Raw genomic sequence first — 12359 nt, 5'->3', positions numbered from 1 at the left:
TTTTTGTTGTTGTTGTTTTTATTATTTATTTTCTTTGTTTTGGCTTGTCCAACGTAGCCCAGCGCAATGGAAACTAGCGATCAGAGGGAGCAATTTCATCCACTGCCAGGCGCAATGGCGGAACCAATGGTTGGCCACTGGTGGCCTTGACCATTATTGATTCATCTTTGGCCACCTCACCAACCACCACGATCATTTGAAGAAACACTACTTTGGAGCAATATAAAAACTAGAAAGCTTAGTTTCCCAAATGATTGTGGTGGTCGATTTACGTAGACATGTGACCTGTCCAGGGTGTACCCTGCCCCTCGCACAGTGACTGCTGGACATGGGCACCAGTGACCCCCCATGACCCTGAAAGAAAGAAGTGGGTATAGTTGAATGGATGGATGGATGGCATTTATTTGTTGWGGTGGCCATCTTGGAATCTTTCTTACACCTAGAAACAGCCACACATCAAAACCAAAGTTGGTACCACTTTTCTCAAGTTATCCAGCTCACAAGACAAATGAACGGACTAATGAACGGACTAACGAACTGACGATTGGAGAGAGGGCATTTCCAACTCCCCATTTCGCTCCACAATGGGGGACACAAATAAAAAATGTGTCCCCGGGGAAGAAAAAGAACTCTAAAAGTGTTATTTAGCTGACAAATGCAAACGAAAACTAAGATGTTGGCGAGCACGACTGCCTGCTTGAAAAAGGTTTTACAAGCTACAATGAATTCCACACCAGCTTAAGGACGCACATACCATCCAACGGGGGGGTAAGATTTTGTTTTACAATCAATCAGCTTGTGAAGTTAGTCATGTTCAAACAGATCTTTAAAAAGCTGTATTAAAAACATGGTCTATCTAAAGACTTAAATCCAGTGGGCAAATATTAATGTGATGAAAAGTACAATCAAAACAAACAGCAGCAAATGAAGTTATGCTCCTGGCTAATTGAACTGTTGTGTCACAAAMAACCAGCCAATGATCAGATTATAAACTGCTTAAACAGGTATGGGAGCGTTTTATGGAGAGACAACAGCAGCAAACACACAGCTGGCTTCAAACAATTAATTCCACGCTGCTTCCCTAAACTGTGCATCCTAATGCTTTCAAGAGCTTTTGTGCATCTTTAATTTTTCAGAACTTCAAATGGCCAGATCCCCCCGCAAGAAGTAAATGCAGCTCAATTGATATGAAAATGAAAAAAGGGTTACATAAACTGAATATTTTTCTCATGTTTTTCTTCCTAAAAGTTGCTGTTTGATCCCACAAAGTAACTCTTAATTAAAATACCAAGCGCATAAACACAGTTTCTTCTTCAGCTGTGTGTTCCTAATTGAACTTTTGGACACATGCCCTAAACCTCAGTTTCCTCTCTGCACCAGTTTAACAACTAACTTCTAAATGAATTGAAACTGTCTGAGCAACAACGATCGAAACTTTCTGTATGACGTCAGCTAAGTTTAAGCTACTTAGATTTTAAGCACCAAACAGGAACAGAAAGCAACCGAAACACACAGAGAAACCAAGAATGTTGTGAAGAATGAAAGATTTGTAAATTCATAAGAACTAAAATGGACAGAAGGGAATCTTAAGCAGATTGTTTAGGAAAAAATAGAAATAACCTCATGTGTGGAGGCAGATAATAGTGAATTCATTCCTTGCCTCCAAACAGACCAGTTTTAGGTCAGTAACTTCCTCCAACACAGTGCTTCAAATCAAAAACATATCGACAGGTAARAAAGTGCAACAGAGGGCAGGTTCACTGGAACAAAGACCAAGGAAAAATGTTCCAACTGTTTATATCTAAACATGCTGTAGGCTACATTTTTTCTCTAAATATGACTTCCTAGTTCAACTTAAACACTTTAAATAGACAAAATGTTATAGCTCCCTGTTTTCTGCATGTTGTTTAAAGAGACTGTAGGAAGCCATGTTTTCCAATCCAAGTAAAAGAGTTCCACTGTTATTGAACAGTGAGGCTCTGATGAAAACCCACTCACCCTGGATGTTTATAGCCCTCAACCAATTCTCCTGTAGGGCTCCAGTTAAATAGGAGCAATGGGGGATTATAAAGTGCAGTTGGTCTCCATGCTAATGTGCCTTACTTCTGCACTGCTGAGTGGTACTTATATGGTCCAATCAGTCACTCCCCATGCCTGTGGTTTTAATTTCTCCGAAAACATAATTCCGGGATCCACAGCCACTTCGGTAAGTTGATTAAACCTTGCTTAAAAACAGCAGTCAAAAGAAATGAAGGACATTGATGTGAAATGGGGCAATAACGTTTATAAAATATTAATAGAACATTATTTGTTTCATATAACTGCAATTTATGATTTGTCTGTTTATGCCACTACTATTGAATGAGCCTGCTAATAACTTAATGTACCTATTTATTATTGAAGGTTGTCCTGTTCTGTAAAAATTAATACAGGAATAATAAAAGGCCCAGAGCTCCTTGATGGGATGTACACTATATTGCCAAAAGTATTCGCTCACCTATCTTGACTCCCATATGAGCTTAAGTGACATCTCATTGCTAATCCATAGGGTTCAATTTGACATTGTTCCACCCTCTGCAGCTAGAACAGCTTCAGCTCTTCTGGGAAGGATGTCCACAAGGTTTAGGAGTTTGTTTATGGGAATTTCTGACCATTCTTCCAGAAGAACATTTGTGAGGTCACATACTGATGTGGGACAGAAGGCCTGGCTCTGAGTCTCCGCTCTAAGTCATCCCAAAGGTGTTCTATTGGCTTGAGGTCAGGACTCTGTGCAGGCCAGTCAAGTTCATCCACACCAGACTCTGCCATGTCTTTATGGACCTTGCTTTGTGCACTGGTGCACAGATATTTGGATGGGTGAGCAAATACTTTTAGCAATATCGTGTATATCATCTGCCACCTTTCATTGCAGCATTTTAAATAAATGACAATATGTGCAACCACATTCGACACTGAGATCTCACAAGATCTGTTAAAACATTTTGGCTGAATATTTATAAATTTAATGAGTTGTATACATATTTGTATTACCGTAGCTAATGTCCATTAGCTGTGGGGGCCAGTTTGAATTAGATCAACTCTAAAATGTAGTTAGTTGAACATGTACATTCAGTGATTGAGGTTTTCCTTAAAATCGGTCCATTGGTTCATGATGATATATTTTCAATAACTAAAAACAGTGTGTTTGACGACTAACTCAAATGTTATCAACTAATCTATTGAAAGCTTCTAAATTCACAAATTAATCATAAGCTTTATTACTGTTAAAAGGCATTCTAATCTTGGTATATTTGTGTTTACTTGTGACTTTAAAAAAGTAAAATGTATTCTTTCCCATTATTTGTGCAATTATCAAATAAAGATGTTGGTAATCCAACTGATCTAAAGTAGGATAGGTTTAGTTTGATTTAATGTCAGATAGTGAGAAAAATGTGTCTTTTGTACAGTTAATGTAAACATCTGGTTTCATATGTATACATCTTTGTATTCACGTCACATATTTACGATTCCAGACCTGAGGGGGTAGTTAAAAAAATAAGACTGAATCATCTGACTAAACATGGTATTTAAAGAGTAATAATTTAGTTAAAAATAGTCAAATGAATATGTTCCTGCTTTTCTGCACCACTCAGTACCGATACACCATCCGCCCTGAACTGGCTGGCCATGTCGCGAGCAGCAGTCAGCTTCTGAACACATGTTTAACGGCACTGTCCGAAGCCATCATCATTACCATCACCTCCATAATTATCATCACATCACAGTTAGTGTGATCAACGTAGCAAGTCACGAGGAGTAATGATATTGGAGGAAAAGGCACCGAGGGGGAAAACAAAAGGCCTTAAGTCTTCGCTGAGTAATGGGCCTCCCCTTTGGCCAAATGATGCCAGCTTATACTTAAAGCATCATTTACATTAGTGCTTGTTATGGGCCATTGGACAGAATGCTTGAAATGGTTCATTAGTGACAAAACGTTCACATCATCTCGGTTCATGTTGGAAGATACAAATGTAGCAGCATGAGTCAAATTGCTTGTAATGTGTGTTATGTGCAAATACTGCCACTGGGGGGAACATGCAGTACTTTGTCATATAGTGTGGGGTGTGTATTTAGGGGATTAGTGCATAGGGGCAATGTGGCAGAAAAGGGTTTCAGAGGGATATCATTATAGCAGCAGGGGCATGCTGCCACCATCTGGGGTACTGCGGCTCCATCTCCTTTCTCTGCAGTCAGCCAGTTGAAGACTTAAGTATATCTCCCAACAGATTCCAAAGCGTTGTAACGCTTAAAGCTTTAGCGAGCACAAGTTTACATCCTGCTGCCAAAAGAAATTTTCCCTCCATTCCCTGCACAAATGGTAGAGTTGCAAATTAACAAGCTTTTGAATCTAAAATTAGTTCAACCATACTCAGTGAGGCCAGAGTTTCAGAGRGGGGAAAAAAATAGAAATCTTCTCTACTCAAGTTTTCAGCGTGTTTTAATCAATGCACTATTTTTATCATGCTAGATTTTAATGATGTGCATACTTCATATGCTTGTTAATATTTGTTTTTTATTTAAAAACTTTATTTAAAATGTGTGAATGATAATGAGTTTTTATTATCAGAACAAAATATACCACTGAATCTGTAATGCAAAAGCAGGATATCTCCATGATGCATTTACACATGAACAAGCGTCAAGATTATAATCACATTTTATATTATGTGCGATGAATCATATCCTGCTTTTAGAGACATGATATACGTCACCTAGTCTCTGCTGGTAAAGCTCATAATCGAGATGAGGATGAACAGAAAATGAAAGTATAAGAAAACTTCAAACCTGAAATGAAAACTTAAGGTAATAAAAATATCCAGGTTTCTTAAGTACATTTGCAACACATTAACTCATATAGACTAGCAGTGTTTGGAAAATTCAACAAAATACACATTTGACAATCTGAAATTGTATAACTCAGAACTACGTGTTTGACTGAATCATAGACATTTAAAAATCCCCTTTTAATGTAAATACTTATATTAGAAGCATATATGATTATATAACTGTAAAGTGATACTTGGACTATTTGACTTGTTTTGACTGTAGTAGTGTATTTTTCTGCCATTTCAGTCATGAGAAAAACAATGTGATTGTTGAAAATAAGTTAGTTTTAATCTCATCTCATTTGTGTCATAWTAGAGTTGGAATCCCCCATAAGGCAATTAGTATTTTCCTTGGGAGAGTCATACCCTCTGACACCACTAGCTTTCCCACCTTCTTCTAGAGGGGGAATCACTGACAACAGGAGGCATTGCACAATGTGTCCAGTAGGTAGCAGTGCAACTACAAGATTGGAAACAATTTTTTCAGAGCTCACTGAACAACTTCCACTTTAGATAAACTCTGTCTTTATTGGAACTTTTGAGTTTGTGTTAAATTAATGTGGGATCATTTCTAATTTTTCAACGTTCTTTGTGCAAATAGTACTGGTTTGATGTGGGTAGTATGAAGTACAACAAAAACGGGTTATTTTGTTTTTTAAAGTTCAATAAATGAGAATAATTGACACTCTATACCATTTCCGCTCATCCTGATAACACCAAAACTAATAAAGTAAATAAATCAACTCTTACTTGTTTCCCCTGATTCCTTCCCTTCGGACAGTGGCAAAGCCTTCGTTCACCAAAGACTCAGCGATGTTCTCTCCTGATGTGTCTTAAAGAAAGGATGGAGAAATAAACAACACTTTTATTGTTTTGTTTATTTTTGTACGACAAAAAAACATATATAACATGGATTTATTCTGCAAAACAAACTGTTGAAAATCAAACAGAAAATAATGAACTGAAAGTGGGAGAGTACCTTTTCCCAGGTAGACCATGCCGTACTCGCGGCCCAAGCTTGTCTTGATTTCCACAGTGAAGCACACTTCTTTGCCAATTAACTTCTTCCTCAGGAACTCTCTGGCTTGGAACGCCCATGGCTAAAACAAGTGAATTTTCAGTCTAACATTACTATTCAAGGTGAATTTAGAACGTCAATCACAGAAAAAGTAAACATCAAATAAAAGAAAAACTGCTCCCAATTATCTTCTATCATGAAAGGCAGGCAATGATGTTGGAAAATACTGTATCTTAAGATGTGTTTGTATCTGGTAAACCCATGAAAGGCTTCCATTTGCCAATTCAATTACTAGACAGAATTAAAAAGCTTGGTAGTATCTCTTTAAAAATATCAGCTTCATAACAAGAAATAAACATAATTTTCAATCAGACTTTATATCTTAGTCAAACTAATAATCTTAAAGTTTATCTTAATAGTGTTCTTTTATTTAATAAGAACATAGTTGTCATTTAAAAAAAAGAAATGTGCAAAGACTTGAAAAGTCTTTACAGTCCTAAAATATTCAAGGTAATTGATTTTTTCAATCAGGCAGCAGAACAGACGATAGTCATGTCAGGTCCTGATTTGGAGAGATTTCAGACATGATAAAAGACACTAAATTAGTTCTTTGAGATGAGAAAGTTTCTTTTAATTTCCTTTTGCTCAATGAAAAGGAAAGTTTTATTAAGATCAGAAAAGCCTCTACTTCATGTAGCAAAAAGAAATCACGCAATTTAACATCACTCAGTTTTGTACATGGTGTATCGTTTGCTTTACAGATGTATTGCCCTTGTAAGACAAGTGAAAACTTTAAATTCAAAACCTTTTATTCCTTGTAGAAATGTTTATCACCCAATGTCTTTTATGGCTGACTTTAAACTAAGCTCTACTTAAAAGAAGAGACCAACATTGGTTTGGTCTAATTTAAATGTTAACATTACATCACCCTGAATGATCTATTAGAAATCAAAGAATGTGCTGAAGGGGACTCTCGGCTACTACCACATCAAACTTTAGCTCAATTTATTTGTTCAGCGGAGTTTTAGCCATTTTTGTATTGCTACGGTTTATTAGTTGTGGCAGCCATCTTTAATTGGGTTGTGTTGATGTGCTTTAAACGCACATCCAATGATTACCGTTTGAGAGCTTCATTAAAATACAACCAGTGGTTAATGAGATAATTTTCTAAGAGAGAAAGTAATAAACAGAATTGGTAATAATTTAAAAACAGATCTTTTGTGATCAATAAGTGATCAGAGTGTGTGTTGGGGATGAATCTCAGCTACAAGCTAAAGTTTAGCTTAAAGTGCCTGTGACATCAAATTTTTGTAATAAATATGAATGAACTTTTGGAAAGAGAACATTGATAAACTGCAAAAAGAAATTCAAGCTGCTGAGATGAACAGTTATTGAGATATTTGCTTGTGGAGTAACAGGAAGTGATGAAAAAGAGGAATGTTTGCATGTAAACTAAAGAGGATTGCTACTGATGGAAATTTTGTGACTGATTAACTGAATTTTAGATACAGTCCTATATTTTATACTTTGTGATCTGTTYGATCAGTTTTAGTCATTTATTTTAACAGAAAATCAACAAGTCCATATTCTTCCTTGTGTCAGAGATATGACATTACATGTATATCCGGGGTGGGACTAGGCTCGCTATGCAAGCTTTGCTGGAAGAAGGAGGTGGTGTTATTTTGTCTGCAATCAGACAGGGGGCCCACAGTGCTGTGAAAACCTGTGTGTGTGTAAATAACCACTAAAGTCTGGGTACTGGACCGGCAAACTGTGCCTGATTCAAGTCTGATGACCACGTTCTTGCACTACAAATGGTTAACAACACGGACTGTAGAAAATAATCTGATGTTTTAGATTATTTTGAGTCATCAGAGAGATGAAGAGTCAGAGTTCAAATAATATTGTTTCAATAAACAAAGACCTTTCTTGAAAGGGATCTCCTTTGATGTCACTTCCTGTTTCACTTTGGCTGAGCCAAGTTCAAACGAAAAAAAACATATGCTAGTTATGAAACTGGTTTAAAGTTTGAATATGGCGCGGGGCAGTGACGTAAGCAGCCGACAAATCAAAGATCAAGGAGACTTTGTCATTTACATCACGTTTTACACGAGGTGGAACAAAATTCCACACCCACAGTCCCAGTTTAACACCAGAGCAACATAAACATGAAAACGAAAAAGAAAAGAAAATCAATAAAACAAATACTTAAATTAAAGAGAAGTAGAAGAGAGGAGGGTGGCAACAACACGAGCCATAGTAACATAAATTGCATACACAATAGCAGCATGAACGGTTTGCACAGGATGAATAAAGTGACTTTGTAGGTGTCATTAACACACTCACAGACACAAGCAGACACATTGACGCCTTTACGTTTTTGGCAGCAGTTCTAATGAATAAACATGTAAAAAAAAAAAACAATGGAAAGACATTCTACCTCATCAGGGGTGTCCTTGGTGTCAGGCTGGCCTTGTGCTGCACGACGAGCTATGGCCCCGGCTCGGATGTTACTGAGATTGATCTGACGCTCGGGGGGCGGGCCTCCTCGAGGCTGGCCTCGAACAATGATGGCACAGCCGGACAAAACCTGAACGGATTACATGAAAAACCACTTCAAAAGGGAAATCGACATTTCAAATATTGTCCACTACTTTATTTAACAAATGCAGGTGATTGGTCACCGTCAACGACTAAAATCCTGTCACCACCAAATGAACAACCGTAAGTGTTATAACAACAATGTAATAACTTGTTTGGAGTTAGACATGTAGTTGTACTTTTGTCTACTTCTAGACTCATGAATATATTCAGGTTTATTATGTAAATAGCAGGAAGACAAGTAAATACAATGGATCTTCAAAAAATAATAATAATAAACCTACATGAGTATATGTTCAGTGTTGCAAGTGCATAAAAATAGGAATTTTAAGGAAACAATAAGATAAAATAAACAATATTGTTTAACAAGGAGCAAGCCAAAACGTGTGTCACTGTGGAGACAGTGGGCTTCAATCAAATGCATGGTGTGATTCCATTGTGTGTGATACTGTAAATAAATAAAAAACGATACCCTCCTCTTGGGTTTGACAACCATGGCATTTACACGAATCTGAGCAAACAYTTTTTATCTCCAGACTCTTCAGCGAGTCTGCAGAGAGCATCCATGGGTGTTGTTGATCTAAGATGTGAGCTAGATAAACTAGTTCATCAAATCAGTGCTGCTCATCGCCAACTGTCCCAACTCCCATTCATGAAAAGCAGAGTGGTAAAATCACATAAAAAGCCATTGGCTGAAACAATAAAAAAACTGATGAAAGGTAGACAACGCAAACTGCTTTTGAATCTTCTAAAAACAAAGAAAGTAGCCAGTTCTCTCAAATAATTTCTGAGTAAAATCTTATAGGTTATGATCAACTTTTTTTCCCCACAAACAAAGAAGTGTAAAGTAAATGTATTGTTCATTTTAGCCAATCCGATCTAAATGAGAACTCGGCTAAATTCCCAGAACAGTCGTTCTCACAGGTTATTTGTTTGCAAACAGTCAATGAATTGAGACCGCAACGGAAAAATTGTTTTTTCTCAAAATATTGAGTCGCCAACAGTCACAGCCCAGTGAGACACACAAGTCTGAACTGCGTGCACATACATAAATTAAAATTCCTGCATTAAAAGAAGGGTGTTAATTTGGCATTTCAGATAAATCTGTCAAGTTATACAGTTTAATCTGTCTCATTTTTTAATATGCTATATCAAACTTAAAAACATTTGCTGCATGTCCAGCCACTTTTCTCTGTCTGCGATAAACAGTAACAAGTTTGAGGTGGATGCGTTTATTAGTTTGATAACAAATGAACTAAAAACAAAACTATATTGAGTCAATATGGAAAAACACGGGATGTAACAGCTACTTGAATGACCTTGAGCAAAAAAATAAACAAAAAAAATACTTGTTTGAAGGGCAGCGAGAAGAGTGCTGGTTTTTCGGTCCATTTAAAAACTGCATGTGTGTTTAAATATGGGTCAAACTTTCATAGTGATAAAGAAAAAAACATAAGAAAACACGTGGGTAAACCAAGACCACTCCTGTGTGAAATTACACGGGGGACAAGAAAGTTGTAGCTACGTGTCAGTTTCCAGCGGTGGTCGGTTCTGAGCAGCTCTCTGGAGGAAAATGCCCCTTAAAAACCAAACATTACCAGCAACAAATAATATTTCGGAAATGTGCATAAAAAGCAAACACTCTGAGTCGCTTGTTAAACGACATTTAAMTCAAAAGCTCTAGAGACGAAAACAAATTGGCAACCTTAAAAGCCACGCTTCTCGAGTTAGCTTTTTCCCCTGCTTTACTAAATTTACATTTTGAAAAAAAAAAWAATAATAATAACCGACCTCATATCATATCACGGTGCTGTGCATCATGACACCTGAGTCGTACAGCAAACTTTGCCCATTTACTGTAGCAGGCGCTCGAAAGTAAACGCTAACAAGTTAGCACTTAGCTAGCATTTAGCCGAGAAACTCGCCATCTGTTTGATTACAAATCACAACTTTCTCACTTCAATTGTATCCCATTCAGCTCGGACATTACCAAACATAACCCGACTGGGTCAGTCAATGTTTATCAACTTTACATGCGTCAGTTAGCTTGTGTTTGTCAATAAAGTAGTTCGCTAAAAATCAGGAATAATTTAAAGGAGCTAGCATGCTAAAGTTAGCCGGCACGTTGCTGCAGCCAATTAAGCCTGAAATGTGATTTGACAGTTTGCAATACTATCATGACAGCACTGGAAGTGAACAAATATTTGTTYTCGTAATAATAACCAAGTTGTACTACAAGGTAATGCACCAAACCGGTTGTTATTATAGTCGACATTAGCCTTAAGCTAACTAGTCTCCCTCAGTGAGAGAGCTCTGATATTCACATGTTAGGGATTCATACCATTTTCACAATTCCTCTTTGCAAAGCAGCAGCCGGAACTGGGGCTGTTTGAGCTGGAGCCGAAACAGATGCCATGTCCACCGATTTGAGATTTAAAGGGTTTGACCAGGTATGGGAGCTGGGACTCTCTGGAATGACTGTTCTAATGAAAGCCAGGAGAAAAAAGGCTGAACACCGACCAACACACACGTTATACCGGAAACACACTTTGTCTTGCATACACACACACACACACACAGAAATCTTTCCGGGTCTAGAAGCGATATGAATGGAAGTGGACGGAGAGCGTTCACGACCGCGTAGGCAAATTGAAATAAAGCCTTTCCGGAGCAGCCAGCTACGACACGTCAGCGTAGTGATACCCCTAGATAATGGTGCGTTCACGTTCACTCGGAGAAAACCAACTTAAATAAAAGCTACATCTACAGGCAAAAGAAAATGCATACATTTAGCTTGACGGAGTACGGAAAATATGTTGTTAAAACATGAAAGTAACATTTTTGATCAAATGATACAAAAAACTATTATTTTAAGCAGAAATTTGAAGGATGGAGGAGTTGGCTGTGTGAGGTCAACTTCAAAGCTGATTGCAAGAAGTGTCCAGAAATGTCACTTAGGGGCGTCACTGAAAGGGCATCCACTAAGCTAGACAGGCATCAGTGTTAGCAAAATATTTCATGAACCACTTGAATGATTTCAATTAAACTGTCGTAAAGTAGTCATTGAATGTWGTCATCATTTGTAAATGATTATGTTTTGATGGGAGGGATGGGACACAGTATGAAATGTAAATGTTTATAGAAAAAGTAGTAGATGCAACACAGGCCAAATGTTTGAGAGATTTTTTTTAAATATCTTTTGACAGGCATTCGCCTTCTGCAGCCAGAAAGTTGTAAAAAAAAAAAAAAAAAAAAGCTTCATCAGAGCAAAATAACTTGTTTAGTTAATTTCAAACTTATCTCTGAATTTTGCATTGAAACAAAAAAAGGGGGGGGCAAACAAAAGTTTCTATCAAATCCACAATCATTCAGTTTGAAAAGTCTCTTCAAATATATCCTTTTCTCACATTATGTTCTCCTGCTTTGTGGTTRTAATTCTTAGGGTGACAGCATTAAAAACTGGTGGATTTTAACTGCTGTAAACAAGCCAAAGCCTCAAACCATGCTGGCAAAATGAGTCACAATGAAAAATTTGTTCAATATTAAGTGATTATTATTTTCAAAATCTCCATCTGAAGTGCTTCAAACAGCAAAAGTTTAATCCATGATTTGCTGAAGTTTGCCATTTTAAGGTAATTTTAAAAAGTAGTTTTGTTTGTGAGAGTACGAGTTTGAAAACTCAATTTTTATTGGTCTAAATAATGTCATTAGGTGTTTTAAAAAGGGGAAGTTTTAAAGCACGTTTTTTTTCTTCATTACTTATTTTTTATTATTATTTCTAATCATCCCTCTTTGGGTTTCTTGTATAGTTTGCAAATGCTGCACAGGAAATTAGTTAGCTGTGTTTTCTGAGTGTTGCACGTGGAAAATGGCTG

At 37.1% G+C, this 12359-nt stretch overlaps 1 protein-coding gene across 1 annotated transcript in view; it reads right to left on the bottom strand.

Annotated features, from left to right (window-relative positions):
* The window catches only part of snd1 (staphylococcal nuclease and tudor domain containing 1), a 173169-nt gene extending 162075 nt beyond the window's left edge, over positions 1–11094 (bottom strand). The window contains exons 1-4 of the mRNA XM_014004184.1: positions 10826–11094; positions 8324–8473; positions 5845–5965; positions 5616–5697 (exon numbers count right to left, since the gene is read on the bottom strand). Coding sequence (XP_013859638.1) covers positions 5616–5697; positions 5845–5965; positions 8324–8473; positions 10826–11044 — 572 coding nt within the window. The 5' untranslated portion in view covers positions 11045–11094. The remainder of the gene's footprint in view (positions 1–5615; positions 5698–5844; positions 5966–8323; positions 8474–10825) is intronic.
* Positions 11095–12359: the final 1265 nt, after the last annotated feature.

Source organism: Austrofundulus limnaeus, unplaced genomic scaffold, assembly GCF_001266775.1.
Source record: "Austrofundulus limnaeus strain Quisiro unplaced genomic scaffold, Austrofundulus_limnaeus-1.0 Scaffold22, whole genome shotgun sequence".
NCBI lineage: Eukaryota > Metazoa > Chordata > Actinopteri > Cyprinodontiformes > Rivulidae > Austrofundulus > Austrofundulus limnaeus.
Note: the sequence above shows the minus strand (reverse complement) of the source record. Positions and strands in the feature narration are given on the sequence as shown.